The sequence below is a fragment of the Lithobates pipiens genome, unplaced genomic scaffold, assembly GCF_037356315.1.
Source record: "Lithobates pipiens isolate NorthernLeopardFrog02 unplaced genomic scaffold, aLitPip1_a1.2 Scaffold_13, whole genome shotgun sequence".
Taxonomy (NCBI): domain Eukaryota; kingdom Metazoa; phylum Chordata; class Amphibia; order Anura; family Ranidae; genus Lithobates; species Lithobates pipiens.
In genome coordinates, this window is record NW_027507718.1 from 169,622,936 (window position 1) to 169,644,241 (window position 21,306).

Sequence of the window (21,306 nt, forward strand, 5' to 3'; positions counted from 1 at the left end):
CACCCATGAGCTTACTATGGCCCATCTGTTGTCAGTGCTCCCTCTCCCCTGCAGTTGGCGCTGGGTGACAGAGGACTGGAGCAGCCTAAAAAATAGGTAAGTATATGCAGTCTTCCACAGACACAGATTAGTCAGTATAGGTGTTAGGAAGGGGGAGGATACGGTTTTAAGATTAGTCCCGAATTCTACATTAAGCTTCATGGTCCTTAAAATTAAAAACTTGCCATTTTTCAGTGCAAAAAGAAAACAAAAAAACCCGGTTTTCATTATAGCCTACCTTCTCTGCCTCTTACAGTAACCATGTTTAGCAGCCACATTTTAGTATATAGGGCTCTTAGAAATTGTGTGTACTTTTAATTATGTGGCAGAATGCAACATTCTTTCATACTCTCCATGGACCTTTTCCTCGTTAGACCAAAGCATCTGCACATGGAGAAGGGGGGGTCCTTCACCCTGTGTAATCTTAAAGGGTATTTTTTTTGGGGGGGGGGGCTGCAGGGGGTAAATCGGACTGCAAGAGGAGGGTACATGTTAGAATCAGAGCAGGTAGACTGTAAACAGAACTCGTTACTTTACGCTGAATAAGTGACAAATATGCTTCAAGCAATAGGATTTGATTCCTTATTACCATACAAAACTGGTGACAAGTTCAACAGACATCCAATAAAATGAAAGGGAACAAGAAAAAAATAGTTTAGTCACTAGCATACAATAAATTGTGTTACAGAGAAAGTAAAAGTGAACAATATGTATTATCGGGGTTATTTCAGGTCAAGAGGATAGCTGCCAATAGAAATTTGTTTTAATGGTGCAAAATCTACTGCTGTCATTTGAGTTTTTGCTTTACTACTTTATCATTTTTAAGCAGTGAGGTTTTTCTATAAGTGTTTTGATTGAAGACACATGAAGTGTCATGGGCACCATTTAATCAGCCAGTGGAGTCTGGAATTTTAATTCTCCATATGGTACATGCTTTTCATATTTATTTATTTTTTGCATTTGGCATTAATGATTTTATTTTATTTTTTAATCCAGTGGCCTGCAAGGAACCAATGCAGTCATTCAAAAATGGCTAGAGACAGACTGGTGGTGGATTAACTTTGTGTTGGACTCTTGGAACAACTCCTCACTCAAGGAACATATATCCACTGCCCATGAATATTTCAATGGCATCCCCAGCCACTTTAAAGGTTGAACACACTTTGGTAGCAGAATGGCAGTTTTAAAAACGTGCACTGTACTAAAAAAAAAAAAAAACAAACAAAGAAAGAAAATGATATTAACATTCCATATAATTTGTTGACATCAACACAGTTAGTACCAGCAAGTATTTTCTATTAATGGCATCTAAGTTTCCTAATCTATCATACAGTACCCCAGTGTTATTCTAAGGTAGTTGCTTTTGTAGTTGGACAATCCTGTCAATATAAAGATTTAGGAGTGTGTAAATGTTAAGAGCATTTATATTTTTAGCTGCAGAACTACAAGTTGGAAGGTCTTTTATTTGTAATCACTATATACTGTAATGCAAGAGTGAGAATCTGGTAGCTGTTTAGGCAGTTTATACCTGAATTCCCATATGACACTTAACAGCCAATGCCCACACACTTGATATACCACAGGATAGAAAATATCTGTGTTGTGCAGATTCCAGCTTGCCTACAAAAGCAAGAATCCTCCATAACAAAACAGTGAACTTTACATCATAAAAATAAGTACACCAAGTAATGTGTAATAATTAAAGCACAGGTTACGTAATAGGTTTTTAAATGGCAACAGTACTGTATATTTTTTGTCTTTATTGGAACTAGCGTCCTAACAAAAAAATGCTATATGTTTTGTCATGTAATCAAGAGGACAAACATTTGGCTCCAGGAACCTGAGAATTTGTGTAACCGTTTTAACAAAAAAAAAAAAAATACTGTTCCCCTTAGAAACCAGATTCTTCCTTTCAGTATTAAAGGCTGCACTGTAAACATGGAAGGGATAATCTCACTGGCAGTTTTTGCCAACAAGAACTGTCATACATATGGTTGCTTGTTTCAAAACATTAGAGCAACACGGTGCAACTCAATAATAGGTTATAATCATGTAAAATATCACAGAAAACTATAACATCTACTTAAAAGGCCAACTCTGGTAGTCTGGTCATTTGGAGCATCACAGGTTGTGAATATTCTTGCCAGTTTTTGCCAAAGTATTAAAACATCTCTGGATTAGGGAAAAATACTGTGTAAATATAAATTATTCACAATATCATCAAGCTAGACATAAAGAAATCTTCCATTGCTGACCCATCTTTTAAAAAGGTGCTTACTACAGGGATAACATCCTTAAATTTTCTACATCGAAAGTTAAGGTGGAACAAGCGTGTGCATATTAGGATTGACAACTAATATGGATCATACTTGCAGGAAAAAAAATAAATAAGTGAGGATGACAGCCCTTGAGCACACACAAACACATTAAAAAAGGGTCGCCATTGAAAGTTCAAGTTTCTAATATGGCAAACTCCTTTTAATGTCCCTAATACCTTAAAGTAATTCTATTTTTTTACCATAAAAATTTCATACTTATCTGCTCTGTGCAAAGGTTTTGCACAGAGCAGCCACAAACCTCCTCTTCTGGCCCCCAACCCCACAGCTGCTTCTGGCTCCTACTCTTTGGAAAGTGCCCCCATAGGAAGCTGCTTTCAAAGCGGGCACTAGTGCAGGCCAATGGCTCCTGCAGCTGCCTCTCGGACTTGTGAGAGTGGAGAGAGCTGTTGCTGCTTTTGTGCACAGCGCTAGTTCAAGATCAGGCTCAGGTAGGCATTTTGGGGGGCCCCAAATCACAGTTTTTTTTTACCTTAATGCAGGGAATGCATTAAGGCAAACACACTGTATGCTTTTAGAACCACTTTAAAAAGGGGTCTATTTTTAATACCGGGTATGGGACTTTAACATTCTCTGGTGTAGAACCATCTAGATGCATGCATTTCAAATGGGAATGATTGATTCTTCACTAGCAAAGGTTTGTGAAAGTCACATTCTCTATCTCAAAAGACCCCAAAGTTTTTTGTTTATTTGGACAGAGTAGGGAAGAGTTAGACCTGTCAAGTTTTATTGCCGTGTCCCCATTCTCACTGGTATCCATTTTCACCTCAACAGAAGATTCACCCTGTGTTGTGGGGTCCAACCCAAGAATTTTGGCTTTCCCCTCAGTCTAAAGTGGGCACATGTTCCAGGGACTGTCCAATAGGGGATTCCCTTCACAGGCAGAAAAAAAAAAACTAAAAACTATCCTATCCAAAACTTAAAAACACAATAGTGCTATATTATCTACAAGATGATATTTGTAATACTGATTAAAAAGATGCAACACAATGTCTTAGGTGGTTATGTGTTTGGGTCTCCTCTGCTGATCAGCTGTTTTAAGAATCTGAATTACACTGAACCTGCATCTAATGAACATTTAGGAACTGCAATAGGAATAGTTCAACATTTGAACAGTGAGAAGTTTTTTTTTTTTTTCTCATTTGTCTATTTTTTCTCCAAGTTATAATTTACTAGATATAAAAAAAAGTGCAGCTCTACCACATCCGTTTATTCTGTATATACTGAACACTGGGATTAAAAAAAATGAAGGCCATCAACAAGGATTCCCACATATTGGCTAATAAGAATGATGTTTAAGTAGTGACTGAATGTTCTGTAAAATTAGCTTTATTTTTCTGGGGTGGGAAACCAGTTACCACCATGACAATACTCTTAAATCATTTTTAAGGTAATGTCTAGCATCCACCTATTGAGTTAAAATCAAATGATAAAAATATGGAACCCATAAAGTGTTGCAGATTTTAATGCATGCCAAATGGGCTGTTGTCACTGAATAAGCATGCAATTAGGAAAATATGCGGATAGCTTGGGTGGCAGGGGCATGGCAGGCGGGACACTCTGGTAACTGCCGCTCACAGATTCGGATGGCACATTCCATGCAGAAGAGATTGTGCCCACAGGGAACCAAGGCTGCTATTACTTCACTCTCAAAGCAAACAACGCAGTCTCGTACACTCTTGCGCTGGCCATCTGAGCTGTTTGATTCAGTGGGAGAGCCAGATGCCACTGAAGAACTGCCAGGAAGAGAAGATGATGATGAATAGCCAGCACTGTTTGAGAAGGATGACAAGGATTCTTTGCTTGGCAGCCAGGAAATACTACCAACTGGATCACTATGTATCCGGCGAGCAAGAGGATGTTCCAGTCCAATGCCATGGTCAGGTAAAGAAGGGGAGAGCAGCGGTGTAGAACTTCCACTAAACACACTATTTCTCCTTTGAGTATGGCAACCACTTAAAGTTTGAAGATGTCCGTTGGATGTTTCAAAGGATGACCAAACAGCTGTAGATGTATTTGAATCTAGTGCAAGATATTCCAAACCAAATTCACAATCCTCTATGCCCACAGTATGTTGACTACCAAGGGTTTTTCCACCTAGTGCAAAGCTTCTACCTACAACAGACCTGCATGGGCTTGCTGGACTTTGTTCTCTGCAAGATGACCCATAGTAGGGGCTCTCAACAGACGAGCCAAGACTTTCAGTGCGTGATCCACCAGAGCTATGGCAAGTAATTTGCTGCTTGGACCATATGTTACCTCCAACAAGCATATCCATGCAAACGTCAGTTCCATTAGAGTGAAAATCACTGTCTGGGTGATTATCTACTATGGAGCCTGTCCGCATAGTAATGTGGGCTTCAATTTCTTCTCGTGCACGGTCTACATTCTCTGGCATTCCTGTAACCTCAAAAATGGGTTCCTTGTCTCGACTGGGTGTCACAATGTAAGTATGAGTGTTCTGCTGAATCCTCTTGATTGTAGCACCTTTGGGTCCTACAACAAGGCCAACAACACGATACGGTACACGGACCTGAATAGTAGTTTGACCTGGCAAATTTGGAGGCCCTTGTGCAGCTCCTGCAATTCCATTCATCTTATTTCTGGTGGCCCTTATGATTGAAAAATGTTCTGCTGCTGCCAGGATCTCTCTTTTTGCCATTTCAACATCTTCTTTACGCCCAGTTACAATAAAGATGGGTTCCTCTCCTCGTACAGGGGTCTTGATATAAGTATTTGTTTTGGCTCTCAGGGCTTTAATTTTGCATCCTGTAAAAATTGAGATTATGTCAGATACCCAGTTAGAGACACAAAAGAAGACAATATGGTCACAGCTTTATCAAATGTGAAAAGAAATATCAAAGTGAGGAGCTGTTCATATAGATGCAATTCTCTAGGTGAAGTTAACTACAACTATAGTAACACTATGATAAATATAACATAATGACCGATTAGTTCTGCTAAATATTTGACACAATGAGAACAAAACATGATCAATTCTTGTACTGGTTCGAAGCAGGGTTATATATTTGATAACCATACCCATATTAGAGATAACAGACAGAACTTGCTGTCAAACTATTTTTTTTCTCCTCTCATTTAGATTTACTCATGGTTCAGTGTACCTTCTGCTTTCCCTTCTTTGTATTCCAGTCCACCACATGTTCCTTCTCCGCATCCTCAGTTTAACATGATCAGCTGCCTCTCCTTGCTCTCTTCCAACAATCAGTTCTTCCGACTTCTCTCTCCTTCTCCAACTTACTTTTTGTATTCTCACTCCTAATATGCAATGAGCCAACCCACTGTCTTCTCGGTTTACTTCTCCCAATGTTCCATGGTCAGCTGGCACTCCTCTCCAACCCGCCATGAGCAGCTTTCACTCTACCACCTTTGTGTCCCTGATCAGCAACTTGCTGACGATTTATTTCCTTTAGTGCTTTACCCATCAGCTTTATTCAGCTGTCATTCTGACTTCCAACTTTTTTCTTCTTCCCTCGTGGTCAATAAGTAGCTACTGCACTTCATCTCAAACCCTTATCCCCCACAATCACCATAAAGTGGGAGTAAACTCCTATCTCTGACTTGTACCTATAGGCTTATCCCGATATCCCCTTCCCAGCCAGTGTCAGTACAGCAACAGGGCATCATTTTTAGCCCTAATCACTGTATTCATGTCACTAGTCCCCAAAAAGTGTCAAGTGTTAGAATGTCTGCCGCAATATCGCAGTCCTTCTAAGTCACTGATCGCTGCCATTACTTGCAAAAATTATGCTATAACTTTTGTGCAAACTAATCAATATGGGCTTATTGGGTTTTTTTTCATAAAAAATATGTAGCAGAATAAATATTGGCCTAAATTTACAATGAAATTAGATTTTTTTTTTAATTAGATAGGTTTAATAGCAGAAAGTAAAAAATATATTGTTTAAATGTTCAGTCTTTGTTTAATCGCTTCAGAAGATTTTACCACCTTCCTGACCAGAGCACATTACAATTTGGCACTGCGTCACTTTAACTGACAATTGCGGTCATTCGACGCTGTACCCGAACAAAATTTTCTTCCTCCCCCCCCCCCCAGAAATAGAGCTTTCTTTTGGTGCTATTTGATCACCTCTGTGGTTTTTATTTTTTTGCACTATAAACAAAAAACAAGCAACAATTTTGAAAAAAAAAAAACAATATTTTTTGCTATAATAAAATATCCCCAAAAGTTCTCTTTAAAAATAAAATGTCTTCAACATATTTTTGGTAGGAAATGTGTGTTCCCTCAGCATTTTCTAACTGTGTGGGGATGTGAGTGACTAGGAGTTTAGTCGTATCGTTTTTCCTACTTCGTAGGAAGAAACAATATGGCTCCTCTCCAACAGCACAGGGATTTGTTTACATGCACAAATCCCCATGCTGGAGATCGCGCGTAGCTGGCAGCGTTTGTGGCCGCCGGCCATGCACATTGGGTCCCCTGCTGTGCAGCGAGGGGGCGCACACTCTGGCCATCGAAAACTGGTAGGACGTACCCGTACTGGATTTCACCCAGGAGGGCCACTGTGCCACAGTATATATGTGTGACAAGGTCGGCAAGTGGTTAAAGTGCAAAAAATAAACAAAAAAAGAACAGATTTTTGTTTGGGAACAGCGTTGCGTGACCACAATTGTCAGTAAGTAATGAAATGCCATATCATAAAAAAATGGCCTGGTCATTAAGGGGATAAATCTTTCAGAGGTCTAGTGGTCAACTTTTCATACAATGCCTTGAAAACTTATTTACACCCATTTTGTCACGTTACAGCCAAAAACGTAAATGTATTTTATTGGGATTGACCACCACGAAGTGGCAAATAATTGTGAAGAGGAAGGAAAATGATAAATGGTTTTCAACTTTTTTACAAATAAATCTGAAAAGTGTGGCATTTGTATTCAGCCCCTTTTACTCTGACACCCCTAACTAAAATCTAGTGGAACCAGTTGCTTTCAGAAGTTAGTAACCTAATTATTAAATGGAGTCCACCAATGTGCAATTTAATCTCAGTATAAATACAGCTGTTTGTTACAGAACCTTAGTGAACAAACAGTATCAGGAAAGCCAAGGAACACAAAAAAAAAAAACACTCACACACACCTATGTCAGTGGCTCTCAGCATTTCTAGTGCCGTGACCACTTGATAAAATTTCCTAAGTTGTTGATAGGAGATCAGTAAATTTATTTTCATAGCATAGGTTGTCAGCACCCCAGGCAAGACAAGTAATTTGCGCCCCTAAGCCACAGACATTTAGCGCTTGCCCAGTCTCTTCCACTCATACAGTATTAAAACCCCTTATGGTACATTTTAGGATGTACCACTCTCTTTGTTCTCCTTTCTTTTCCTTTTAGCTGTATACTAATTTCTTTTTTTCCCCCATCCCTCTCTTGCCGTCTTGCTTGTTCTCTTATTCTTTCTCTCCCTTTTTCTTTGTTCCCCCTCCCCCTCTTTTCCTCTCCCTTCCATGTATTCTACATTTTTACTCCTTCTCTTTCTCCTTGGTTGGGGGGGGGGGTGGGGTGGGATGGGATGAATGGCAGTGCTGGCGGGGAGTTGGGATGAGTGGCAGTGCTGGTGGTGGGAATGGGATGAGTGGCAGTGCTGGTGGGGGAATGGGATGAGTGGCAGTGCTGGCGGGGGGAATGGGATGAGTGGCAGTGCTGGCGGGGGGAATGGGATGAGTGGCAGTGCTGGCGGGGGGAATGGGATGAGTGGCAGTGCTGGCGGGGGGAATGGGATGAGTGGCAGTGCTGGCGGGGGGAATGGGATGAGTGGCAGTGCTGGCGGGGGGAATGGGATGAGTGGCAGTGCTGGCGGGGGGAATGGGATGAGTGGCAGTGCTGGCGGGGGGAATGGGATGAGTGGCAGTGCTGGCGGGGGGGAATGGGATGAGTGGCAGTGCTGGCGGGGGGAATGGGATGAGTGGCAGTGCTGGCGGGGGGAATGGGATGAGGGGCAGTGCTGGCGGGGGGAATGGGATGAGGGGCAGTGCTGGCTGGGGGAATGGGATGAGGGGCATTGCTGGCGGGGGGAATGGGGAGTTCTGATCAGCCAACTTAGGTGCTCTTGATCAAGGTCATCTGCTGATCTGAGAACTGTAGTGGGGATTTTTAATGGAAACTATAATATGAGTAGTGTTATTCACTGTCTCCAACTTCTTGGTGTCTTGTAGCAATGACACCTATGCCGAAGGCAGGAGATGGGATCTCCTCCAGCCCCTCCCACTTCACATTCCTCACCAATCAGGTGACCTCTAGTCTCTGCCCCCCCCCCCCCCCCACTCATGTTGTGAACTGACTGGTCGGCTGCGAAGAAGCTGAGTGGGCGGCCGCGGGCTCCAGGAAGAACCCTGCTGGGCAGCTGCAAAAAGGCAGAGAGCGGTGCAGGCTCTAGGAACAGCCCAGGATTTGGTGACCCCCTGACAAATCATCATACAACCCCTGAGGAGGTCCCGACCCCCCGGTTGAGAACCACGGATCTATGTGCTCCGGCACATACTGCCTGCATGCCTGTTGCCCGTACCCCTGTACGGACTTGTCAGCTGTAGGCAGTGTGAATGGATTACAAGCATGCATATCAGTACGCCTGTGGTACATTGCAGTTGTGGGGTGTACCCATTCAGCTGAATGAGTCACATTCAGTGGGTGGTAGTGCCCGCCAAATGCAACAGGGGGTAGAATTCTTGCTACAGCCATGAAGCAAAGCATCACAGCATGTGCACACCCCCTGCTGCTGTCGTTGCAGCTAAAGGAGGAGTGATTGGGGCAGAAACAAAAAAAAAAAAAAAAACTGGCTCACCTACATAGTTATGCCACCCCCACCTGCTAGTGTAAATGAGCTTTGACAGCATTGATTTTACCTCATCCGTGGCCAATCTAAATTTACAAGCTGCAAAGGCTTTAAAAGCCTTGCTAAAGGACAATTTTCAGTACCATGTTTTTTCAGGCATTAACAATAACCAGGCTTGACATATTTAGCATCTATACATATACACTTGATGCAAACTCCTCTTAGCCCTTGTACACACAGTCGGACATTCCGACAACAAAATCCATCAGATTTTGTCCGAAACTGGTGTTGCATACACACGGTCGGACAAAGTTGTCGGAAACTCCGATCATACGTAACGTGATGACATTATTTCATTACGACGGGATTACGTTCAGGCTAGTAGCCAATAGCTTTGGTCTAGGAATTTGATCTGAGCATGCGTGGCACTTTGTCCAATCAGAATTCTGTACACACAATCGGACAAAGTCTGATCGGATCATGTTGTCGGAAAGTTTTATAGCCTGGATATTCCGACGGAAACAGTCCGATGGAGCCCACACATGGTCGGACTATCCGACAACACGGTCCTTTTTCAGTCGGAATGTCCGACCGTGTGTACAAGGGCTTATAGGTTACCAAAAATTAGGTAATTTAATATGTTTGTGTGCACTAAAATTAGTTTAAGATTTTATTTTAGTGAAAATATTGATATGATAAACAGTAGCGCAACCATCTTGTTAGATAAGTTGCAAAGGCACTTTATTTTGCTCTCCAGGTTCTAGGCTTGTAATCAGCTCATCACAAAAAAAAAAAACACACACACACACACAACCTATTACTGAGTACAAAGGATGCAGTGCTTGGGGGACTGAGCAGCCAGCTTCTTACAAGCAGGAGAACCCCTTGCTCTGGCAATCAACCCCCTCTCTCTCCTTTGCTCTTGGATGTACTGTAGGTGATCCCTCGCTATCATCACGATAATGCACAACTATTAGTCCAGCACTGTATGCGAGCAGATAAGCGTGACTAAGGCTGAAAGCACCTTAGAGAGGCTCCTGTTAGGGACTGCTTGCCAGAGCAAGGAATATGGTAACCCTATTCCCCTAACCCTAGACAAACTGCAAGAGTATTTTTTTTTTCTTGTGCCTGGAGTTGGGCACAAGATGGCAGTCTTGGCTGGACATGCAATTTTAAAATGGACCCTAAATAAACCAGTCACCATGCCAATGCAGGGAAAGGTGACTGCCTCTAGAAAGGTCACCCCCTACCCCATATACTCACCTTGCCTGCATAGTTTTACAGCTCCTCTGCAGCTGCCTCTGAGACCAACTTGGGGGAGTGGCAATATCAATACTCTGGGTGATGTGATGAAATTCGTTTGGCCTAGCGACTGGTTGCTCAGCCTGAACACCCTCACAACTAAGCAGGTCACATGCTTCTCCATACCCTAAAGCGGTGATGGCGAACCTTGGCACCCCAGATGTTTTGGAACTACATTTCCCATGATGCCCTAACACTCTGCAGTGTAGTGGAGCATCATGGGAAATGTAGTTCCAAAACATCTGGGGTGCCAAGGTTCGCCATCACTGCCCTAAAGCATCTGGCAGTGTTGCTAGCTGCAGAACAGGTATGCAGACAAAAGTAATTTGATAAGGGTTGGAGAATGCCCTTTCTAGGGATGCTGTCACTTTAACCTAAATTTTAGTTTAGAGCTGCCCGATTAATCACAAAATAAGAAAATCACGATCTCGATTCAACCCCTCCCCCTCTCTCACAATTTTAATCAAGCATTTCAACAATGCTATGTAAACAGTGCAGAGCGTTCTCCGCTCAAAGCTGTAAAAATAAATAAAAAATTTAAAAAAAGCTGCCAAATGTTTATCAACATTGGTCAGCTGAGCAATAGAGATATAATGTATCATTTGGTTCCTTAACTTTTAGAACAAAAGGGATAAAATTGTGTCTGTAATTGAGGGCAGTTTAACCACTTAAAGTCTAAGCCTTTTTCTGACACTTGTTGCTTACATGTTAAAAATCAGTATTTTTTTGCTACAAACATTATGACTTAGAAACCCCAAACATTATACAGCATCATTGGGTGGCACAATGGTGTAGTGGTTACCACTCTCGCCTAGCAGTAAAGGGTTACTGGTTCGAATCCCAACCACAACACTACCTACCTTGAGTTTGCATATTCTCCCTGTGCCCGCGTGGGTTTCCTTCCACATTCCAAAGACATGCTGGTAGGTTAATCGGCTTCTGTCCAAAATTGGCCCTAGTATATGAATGGGGAGCTTGGATTGTGGGCTCCTTGAGGGTAGGAACCAATGTGAGCGTGTAATGTACAGGGATAGGGACAGTTGTAGACACTCAGGATGGACTGGTGTCTTTATTCAACCTTACCAACTATGTAACTATCTCACAAAAGTGAGTACACCCTCACATTTTTTGTAAATATTTTATTCTAGCTTTTCATGTGACAACACTGAAGAAATTACACTTTGCTACAATGTAAAATAGTGAGTGTACAGCTTCTATAACAGTGTAAACTTGCTGTCTCCTCAAAATAACTCAACACACAGCCCCATTAAGGTTTAAACTGCTGGCACCCCTAAAGTGAAAATGTCTTAATTGGTCCCAAAGTGTCAATATTCTGTGTGGCTACTATCCTTTTCCAGCATTGCCTTAACCCTCTTGGGCATAGAGTTCACCAGAGCTTCACAGGTTGCCACTGGAGTCCTTTTCCACTTCTCCTTGATGACATAACGGAGCTGGTGGATGTTAAAGAGTTTGCGCTCCTCCGCCTTCCGTTTGTGGATGCCCCACAAATGCTCCAGAAGGTTTACGTCTGTAGACATCCTTGGCCAGTCCATCGCCTTTACCCTCAACTTCTTTAGCAAGGCAGTAGTTGTCCTGGAGGTGTGTTTGGGGTCATTATGTTGGAATACTGCCCTGTGGCCCAGTCTCCGACGGGAGGAGGATCATTCTCTGCTTCAGTATCTCACAGTATATGTTGGCATTCATGGTTCCCTTAATGACCTGTATCTCCCCAGTCCTGGCAGCACTCGTGCAGCCCCAGACCATGACACTCACCACCATGCTTGACTGTAAGCAAGACACACTTGTCTTTGTACTCCTCACCTGGTTGCCGCCAAATACAATTGACAGCATTTGAACCAAATAAGGTTATCTTGGTCTCAACAGACCACAGGACATGGTTTCAGTAAACTATGTCCTTAGTCTGCTTGACTTCAGCAAACTGTTTGTGGGCTTTCTTGTGCATCACCTTTAGTAGAGGCTTCCTTCTGGGACAAGAGTCATGCCGACTAATTCCATGCAGTGCACGGCCTATGGTCTGATCACTGACAGGCTGACACCCCCCACTTTCAACCTCTGCAGCAAAGCTGGCAGCACTCATATGTCTATTCCCAAAGACAACCTCTGGCTATGACGCTGAGCACGTTCACTCGACTTCTTTGGTCAACCATGGCAAGGCCTGTTCTGAGTGGAACCTGTCCTGTTAATCCACTGCATGGTCTTGGCCACCATTCTGCAGCTGTTTCAGGTTCTTCTTATAACCTAGGCCATCTTTATTCAGAGCAATAATTTTGAACTTCCAGTGACCAGTATGAGAGATTGAGAGCGATAACACCAAATCTAACACACCTGCTCCCCAGTCACACCTGAGACCTTATAACACTTACGAGTCACATGACACCGGAGGGAAAATGGCTAATTTGGACATTTTCACTTAGGGGCGTACTCACTTTTGTTGCCAGCGGTTTAGACATTACATTGTAGCAATGTGTAATTTCTTCAGTTGTCACATGAAAAGATATAATAAAATATTTACAAACATGTGAGGGGTGTACTCACTTTTGTGAGATACTGTATATATATTTTTTTAGCAGAGACCCTAGAGAATTGTTGCAATATTTTGTCACACTATTTGCGCAGCGGTCTTTTAAACACAAATTTTTTGGGGAAAAAAATACACTTCAATGAATTTTAAAAAAAACGAAACCATAAACTTAGCCAGATTTTTTTTTGTATAATGTGAAAGATGTTACGCAAGAATTGTGATCTTTATTCTAAGCAAAAAAATTGTGATCATCATTTTATCCAGAACCATGCAGCTTTAACCAGTTACCAACCCGCCCATAGCCAAATGACGGCTTCAGGGCTTTTGGATAACTCGAGGGCGTACAGTGACGTTCTCCCAGAATTCCACTCTTGCGCACCCCCGAGAATGTCCGTGACCATGATCGTGGCTGTTTACCATGTGATCTCTCCATCACTTGTAAACAAACCGCCGTCATGTCATGACGCCAGTTCCTCCCTCCCGTCTCTGTACCGATCGTTACAGTGGAGGGGAGAGATCGGTGGCAGCAGCACTTTGGGCTGGATCTGTAGCGCGCACAGCGTTGCTCTGTGACAAATACAGTCACATCTATCGATCCATCCATCCCTGCCAAACCCAGCCATACTCTGCAATACACGGCCATGCTCGGCCTCTGTATGTGGCCAGGCTGTGGAAGTCTCACACATGTGGTATCACCATACTCAGGAGGAGTAAAAGAATCTATTTTGGGGTGTAATTTTTGGCATGTACATGCTATGTGTTAGAAATATTGTATAAATGGACAACTTTTTTTTTATATATATATAAAAAAAAAAAAATGCATTTTAACCACTTCCATATGACGTCCTTGACTTTGTGCGGGGATATCTGAATGATGCCTGCAGCTACAGGCATCATTAAGATATCCGCTTTTTCAGCCAGCGATTCCCTACACCAGGCATATGCAATTAACGGACCTCCAGCTGTTGCAGAACTACAAGTCCCATAAAGCATAGCAAGACTCTTACAGCCACAGTCATGACACCCAGAGATAGAGGCATGATGGGACTAGTTTTTTTTATAACAGCTGGAGGTCTGCTAATTGCATATCCCTGCCCTACACCATAAAGAATGATCATAGCGGCTGTTCCGCTGTTTGATCGTTCTTACGGGAGGCGAGAGGGGACGCCCTCCCTCCCGCTGCCCTCCTGTGCTTTTTTTTTTATTTCAGGCTTCCCAGCCTAAAGGTGAGATGTGGGGTATTATTGACCTCATATCTCACTGTAAAGAGGACCTGTCATGCCATATTCCTATTACAAGAGATGTTTGTAACAGGAATAAAAGTGATCAAAAAATTACAAAAAAATAAATAAAAAAAAAAGTGTCAAACTAAAATAAAGTAAAATGAACAATAAAAATAAAAAATTTGAATCGCCCCTGTCCCCATATGAAAACTGTGCTTAAAACACACATGTGAAGTATCGCTGCCAACATTAGAGCGAGCGCAATAATTTTGGCCCTAGACCTCCTCTAAGTCAAAACATGTAACCAGTAAAAAAATTAAAGCATCACCTATGGATATTTTTAAGTAGCGAAGTTTGGCGCCATTCCACGAGTGTGCACAATTTTGAAGGGTGACATGTTAGGCATCTATTTACTCGGCGTAACTTCATCTTTCACATTATGCAAAAACATTGGGGTAAATTTACTGGTTTTTTTTTTAAGCACAAAAAAAAGCGTTCAAAAAATTGCTGCGCAAATACCGTGCGAGATAAAAAGTAGCAAGTGACCGCACTGTATTCTCTAGGGTCTTTGCTAAAAAAAAAAAAATATATATATATATATATATATATATATATATATATATATATATATATATATATAGTTTTGGGGTTCTATGTAATTTCTAGCAAATAAATGATTTTTTACATGTAGGAGAGAAATGTCAGAATTGGCCTGGGTGCTCCAGAACACCTGAAGGTGCTCCCTACATGTTGAGCCTCTGTATAAAAGTCTCACACATGTGGTATCGCCATACTCGGGAGTAATAGAATGCGTTTTGGGGTATAATTTGTGGTATGCATATGCTGCGTGTGGGAAATAACCTGCTACTATGATAGTTTTGTGAAAAAATAAAAATAAATAATAATCTTGATTTTGCAAAGAATTATGGGAAAAAAAATGACAACTTCAAAAACCTCACCATGCATCTTTCTAAATACCTTGGAAAGTCTTCTTTCCAAAAAGGGCTCATTGGGGGGTATTTGTACTTTTCTGGCATGTTAGGGTCATGACCGTCAGTACTTCAGGTGTGATCAATTTTCAAATATTGGCACCATAGCTTGTGGACTCTAACTTTCACAAAGACCAAATAATATACAACAATTTGTACTTATTTTTACCAAAGATATGTAGCAGTATAAATTTTGGCCAAAATTTATGAAGAAAAAAGAAAGAAAAATGCATTTATTTTTTTATTACAGACTTTTCAGTCTTTTTTCTTTTATAGCGCAAAAAATAAAAAACCCAGCGGTGATTAAATACCACCAAAGGAAAGCTCTATTTGTGTGAAAAAAGTACAACAATTTTATAGGTACATTGTTGCATGACTGAGTAATTGTCATTGAAAATGTGAGAGCACCGATAGCTCCCACAATTTATTGTTACAATAATTTTACCTAGCAAAACAAACATCCTGCATATGAAGACCGTAAATTCTTAATCTTTCCCACTGCACTGAACATTGTATATTCAAGGGCCCACCAAAGTATGCTGGTAAACAAAATTCCAAGGTGTCTTGAGCATCTCCTGCAGCACTCAGCGGTTCCTCCTGTCAACCTCAAGTCAATTCTGTACCACAAATAATTGCAGCTTATCAAAATGAATATGGCATGCAAAAACTGGCTGAATCTGACAATGCCAGTTCATTGTCAAGTGATAGCCAATGATTCCATGCAGTCTCAGTCACATATTGGATAAAAGGGGGGGGGGGGGGGGGTAACCAAAAAAAATGCATGAATTAGGCTGGCATTCAGCTTTTTTCACTTTAGCATATTACTCCTATTACTTTCTTTAAATCTTCTCTTCCACCGATTTGCAGAGGGTTGTACAGGTTATTTTAATTGTGGTTATAGCTGTTCAGTTTCATAAAAAAAAAATTAAAAATACACAAGACTTCTGTTCATGCACAGTTTACCCCTTGTTAAATGAAATTAAAAAGTATACCCATTTTCATCCATCCCCATCACCCCTTCTTTCCGTTTGCTGATTTTGTTCCCGTTTGTTTCCATCCTGTATGTACTACCTGCGTTTCTAGCAAAAAATACTGATTTTAACTTATAAGCAACAAGCGTCAGAAAAAAAGGCTTAATCTAAGCAATGTTGTTGATAAACTTTTCTGGCTTTTGACAGATGTAAGCAGAACTGCTCTACATCAATTATAGAAATTCTGAAATAAAGCTGTTGTATACCGTTGGACATCCCCCCCCCCCCCCCCCCGGTAAGATCATAAATGTGCATCAAAGCTGTTCCAGTGCCGGGATTTCAGCACCTCCTCACCCGTCTTGTTTCAGTGGTTTGGATGGCACGTCTTCGCAAACTGACGCACCTGTACGTTAGTCCGCAAAAGTAGGATATCGGGCGCGTGTGCCGCAAGTTCTGCCTAGTAACATGACACATATACTGTGCCTTGTCATTGGGAACATTGATCTGTCATGTCAGTGGCAGACCATCCCCCTACAGTTAGAACATGCTAAGGGAACACACTTAACCCCCTTGAATGACCCCTAGTGTTTAACCCCTTCCCTGCCAATGACATTTATAAGTAATCAGTGGATATTTTTAGCTCTGGTTGCTGTATAAATATCAATGGTTCCAAAATAGTGTCAAAAAAGGGACTGATCTGTCAGCCGCAATCCCGATAAAAATTGCAGATTACTGCCATTACTAATAAAAAAAATGTATAATAAAAATGCCATAAACCTATCCCCTATGTAGTAGGCACTATAACTTTTGTGCAGAAAAAAAAAAAAAAAAAAAAAGACCCATATTTTGTTTGGGTGCAGCGTCGCACAACTGCACAATTGTCAGTTAAAGCGACCCAGTGCCAAATTGTAAAAAGTGCTGAAGTGGTTAAGATCGTTAGGTGGGCTGAATCAACATTGCCAATTTTTCTAATGATTAGTTGTGCAGCTCTACTGGCCACTGTTTGAGCTGCAATTGTCATGGTGCTGCACATGTGATCAGCTATGACTCCTGCCATTGGATGGCTTGACAGTTGAGGGATAACACAGGAACGCTGGAAACTGACATTTATCATTCATTGCATGCCAATGTTTTGGGAAACTTAAATCGATGAGTTTAGTTCTGCTTTAACACACGGGTGGAAGGGAACAAAATAGATATTGCCCAGAATTGAGTTTTAAAGCAGAACTTAAGACAAACACATCTCAGTTCCAACAGTCTGATGCCTGCGAGGTCCTCAACCAGTATTTGGATTGGTTGCTGCAGGTTGTCACTACTGTGCATTCATGGGAGTGCAATCATCCCAGCATGCTGGCAGTGTGTCATAATGTAAACTGAGCTATGCATACGCAGCTCAGTATGAATTACGCAGACGACTGCAAACAGGCAGGAAAATGTACTTCCAGGTAAGCTTTTACAGCATAGGTACAAGGGTTCAGCGTGGACCAATGTGTGTACGCATATACCATACCTATGAAAGCCAAATAAAAATCACTGCTCTTTCAGGTCTCATGCCATGCGGCTATTATGCCCTATATTAACCGGGGGGGGGGGGGGGGGGGGAGTTCTTGCTTGACACAGGTGCCAAACACAGAACACCTTATATTCCTCTCAGTTAATACAGGGTGCTCTTGAACTGAATGACATGGAGAGACAAGGGTCACGAGATCCATCTATTCATTCTAAAAAAAAAAAAAAAAAAAAAACCACTCAGTGCATTCAGTAAATGTCACCTGTGCCATGACAGACGATCCACAGATTGTTCAAAAGAAAAATGACAATCAGCCAGCTGATAAAAAAAATAATTCTGACAGTGGGGCTGCTAGAATACACTGATCAGTTCTGAAGCCGATTGGCTGCATTTGCTGATCTCACACAAATTTTCCAACAGTCATGTCTGAGAGTAGAGAGCACCAGGTCAATGCCTCTTGAACTGGAATGGCCAGAGTTGGTTTGAAATGTGGTTGGTCCCTGCTCACCTGGCTTCATTTCAATCCATGGCCAACCTAAAGCAGAATGGAAGACAGCAAATAGGTTCCTCCAGCTACCTCATACCCTGCCGATGCATCCATATTGTTCTGCGTGCCCATTTATGCCCATCCTTATAGGCCCGCGTAGGATGACGTCACTGCAACGCATGCGCAGGAAGACATCATTTCAGCACACATGGATTGGGGTGGGGGGGTGGAGAGCAGGCAAGTAGGTACATTTTCTTGCAGAAGAGACAAGCCATGTCTTCTGCAATTAAAAAAAAAAACTGCCTACTCCCAGTGAATAACAGCAGAACTTTAGTTTTCTTTAAAGTGATTGTAAATGCTGCATTTTTAAATAAAAATAACCATGTCATACTTACCTGCTATGTGCAACGGTTTTGCCCCATCCTCCTTAGATCCCCAAGTGCCTCCATAGCAAGCGGCTTACTATGGGGACAACTGTGCATGTCCGCTGCAAGACCTGCTCTTGGACCATTGACACACAGAAGGGGGCTCGAGCATGCTCCTTCCTCACTGGCTGTAATGGACATCAGCATGAGCCAATGAATCCTGCTACTGTGTCTGAGCCAATGAGGAGAGAGAGACCCAGGAGAGTGTTTATGCACATCACTGGTTCAAGATCAGCTTCATGTAAGTAGGACACTACTTTTTTTTTTTTACCTTGATGCAGAGAATGCGTTATATAAGTTCACCAAAAAAATTGAACAAAAAAAATAAAGTGTAAGGAAGAGGAGGAACCCACATCTTTAATGCATGTAAAAAAAAAAAAAAAAAATATGTGCATTTGTTGCTGGTGCCATGCAGGACTCCTGCAGACTTGACAGTATCTGTCTGCTTGTACAGGCAGGTACACACTGACAGGGAGAGATGATTAACTACCAGAGCACTCAACAGAGCCATGAGAAATACAACTCCAAGCAGACAGCCGAAAAGGCTGTCGGTACTTGTAGTTTCCACATCCACAGTACTCTGAATGAATGGCATGACCGGGTGGGTGAAGTCCATGTTTTTATTTTATATAGCGACCACGAGTGGGAGGAAACCCCCCCCCAGCTTGCTGTCACTATAGGCGGCGGAGCACTAACATGTTACACTAGCCACCCATTTTTAGGGCGAAACTTGTAACATGTTCCCAAAGGTGAATTTATCCTTTAAAAGGGGAGATTCAGCCGCCCCCCCACAAATTAAGTCAGCAGCTATAAATACTGCAGCTGCTGACTTTTAATATAGGGACACTTATCTGTCCAGGAAGCCCACGATGTTGGCAACCCAGCCGATCTTTGGATCGGCTGTTGGGCGCAGCCACAGACATTCCTGGTAAGGGGACCTTGCATGCACAAAGCACTAATTGGTCCAGTGGAAGGAAGGAGGGGGTGAACTTCTGGGAGACGGAGCCACCCCCCCCCCCCCCAAAGAGGTGCCAAATGGCAGGGGGTGGATGGATTCGTTTAAGTTCCATTTCTGAGTGGCACTCCGCTTTAAAGTGAAAACCCTTCATCCTCTATGACCACTTTAAGGGATCCCATGTTCCACTATGCAGCCACTAAGCATGGGACCTGGAGGAGAGCAGTGGTCACTGTAGTAATGGCAACTACTACAGAGACTTCCAACTCCCACAAGTATGACATACTTGCATCGGTCCAAGGTGGACCGCTGCAACGATGCTTTAAATCCATACATGGAGTACAGTTGTGAACATGCTATCAGAGAGGACCCCATTTGCCATATCTACCAATCAATGGGCATGGTTAGAAGTCCACCATACTAGTTGACATAGACAAGAGGACAAAGATAACAAAGCGTAAAGTACACATACTGACCCTGCCTGCCCACAATCTCAGCCACATGTTCGGAGCTGGGTACCGGGACCCCCTCGGTCATGTTGACGCCTCTTCTGCGGACTTCATGGACCAGCAAGTGATCGGCTGCCATCCCTCCGAAGAGGTCCCCACCAGGTTCTGGGCTAGGAGAGCCTGAGCCAGGCAGCTCCATGGCAGCCTCCTCTCCATCCTGGTCGTCATGGAGTCCCAGGGAAGAGATGGGGTCCAGCATGAGAGGGAACTCATCATCTGCAGGCTCTGGGGGGAAGAGGTGGACACAGGAGGGGGTCATCCCTGGAGGTAGAAAGGCGGCTTCCCGCGCACTGTGGTCATAGGGCTGAGCCTGTGCTGGGTATAGGCTGGCCTGGACGCTGAGCAGAGGTCTGAGAAGAGGATCCGTTGGGAACCTCGGTTTGAAGGTGTATGTGGTGGTCAGATGCCCAGGCTCTGCTTGTTGATGCTCGTTGTCCTCCTCCTCTACAGCATCCCTGTGCTCGGCGTCTACTGGACCCACCTCTACCGGCCTGACACACGTCAGGGGATCCCGGGGGCCCATCGGACACTGCTCTGGATGCTGGAGAGCCACAGGGCCCAGGCTCCGCGGAGACTCCTGGACATCGCCGGAGTCAGGTTGAAATTGGGACACATCAAGTCCAGCTGACGTCAGCGTCTCGTGATTCAAGTGCTCTCTGTGTGGCCCCCGGGGGCCCGACTCTCCTTTGATGTCTCCCTCATGTGGCCCCCGGGGGCCCTCTCCTCCCGGCTCCTCCTCCCCCCGGAGCTCCTGCATGCTTCCACTGCCACCTCTGCTCGTTCCCGAGTCGTGCGCGCTCCCGCCCGGCACCCCTTTTGTTTGCTGCATGCCGTGTGCGCTCATGCCGTAAGGTGACGCCCACAACAAACGCGCGCGCAAACTCCTCCCACTCCCAAACGACCGCTAGCTGGGTGGGCGGGAAAGCTTTTTTCTCCGCGAGGCTATTGGATGAAGGGGGCTGGCAAGGCCCTGTCAGTCAAATTGACTTTCTAACAGGGAATTAGTTGGGGGTGGGAGATCGACCCCGCCCACTCTGCGCCAGGCCGCGCCTTTCTTCGATCATGTGAGACGAGGGAGCCAGGCGAGGATGAGAGGAAAGCCGCGCCCAGCAAAGCCGGCCGGCAAGTGACGTCACCTCAGCCAACATTAGTGGAGAGAACAAGGGCTAGATGGGTTCTGCCAACAGGGCAAGTGAGGAGCTTCTTAAACGG

The 21,306-nt window shown here is 43.3% G+C and overlaps 1 protein-coding gene across 1 annotated transcript; it reads right to left on the minus strand.

Annotated features, from left to right (window-relative positions):
• Nucleotides 1-437: 437 nt before the first annotated feature.
• Nucleotides 438-20,904, minus strand: LOC143974443 (RNA-binding protein MEX3B-like). The gene is made up of 2 exons (XM_077475849.1): nt 20,062-20,904; nt 438-5,144 (listed from the first exon to the last, which is right to left on the minus strand). Exons 1-2 carry the CDS (start codon nt 20,849-20,851, stop codon nt 3,883-3,885), a joined length of 2,052 nt encoding a protein of 683 aa, XP_077331975.1. The 5' UTR covers nt 20,852-20,904; the 3' UTR covers nt 438-3,882.
• Nucleotides 20,905-21,306: the final 402 nt, after the last annotated feature.

Excerpts from the sequence above, each read along its gene's own strand:
- LOC143974443 (XM_077475849.1), bottom strand. The coding sequence starts at position 20,851 with ATGCAGGAGCTCCGGGGGGAGGAGGAGCCGGGAGGAGAGGGCCCCCGG. Across the intron at positions 5,145-20,061 it reads TGAGATTGTGGGCAGGCAGG|GATGCAAAATTAAAGCCCTG; the intron begins GTCAGTATGTGT and ends CAATTTTTACAG.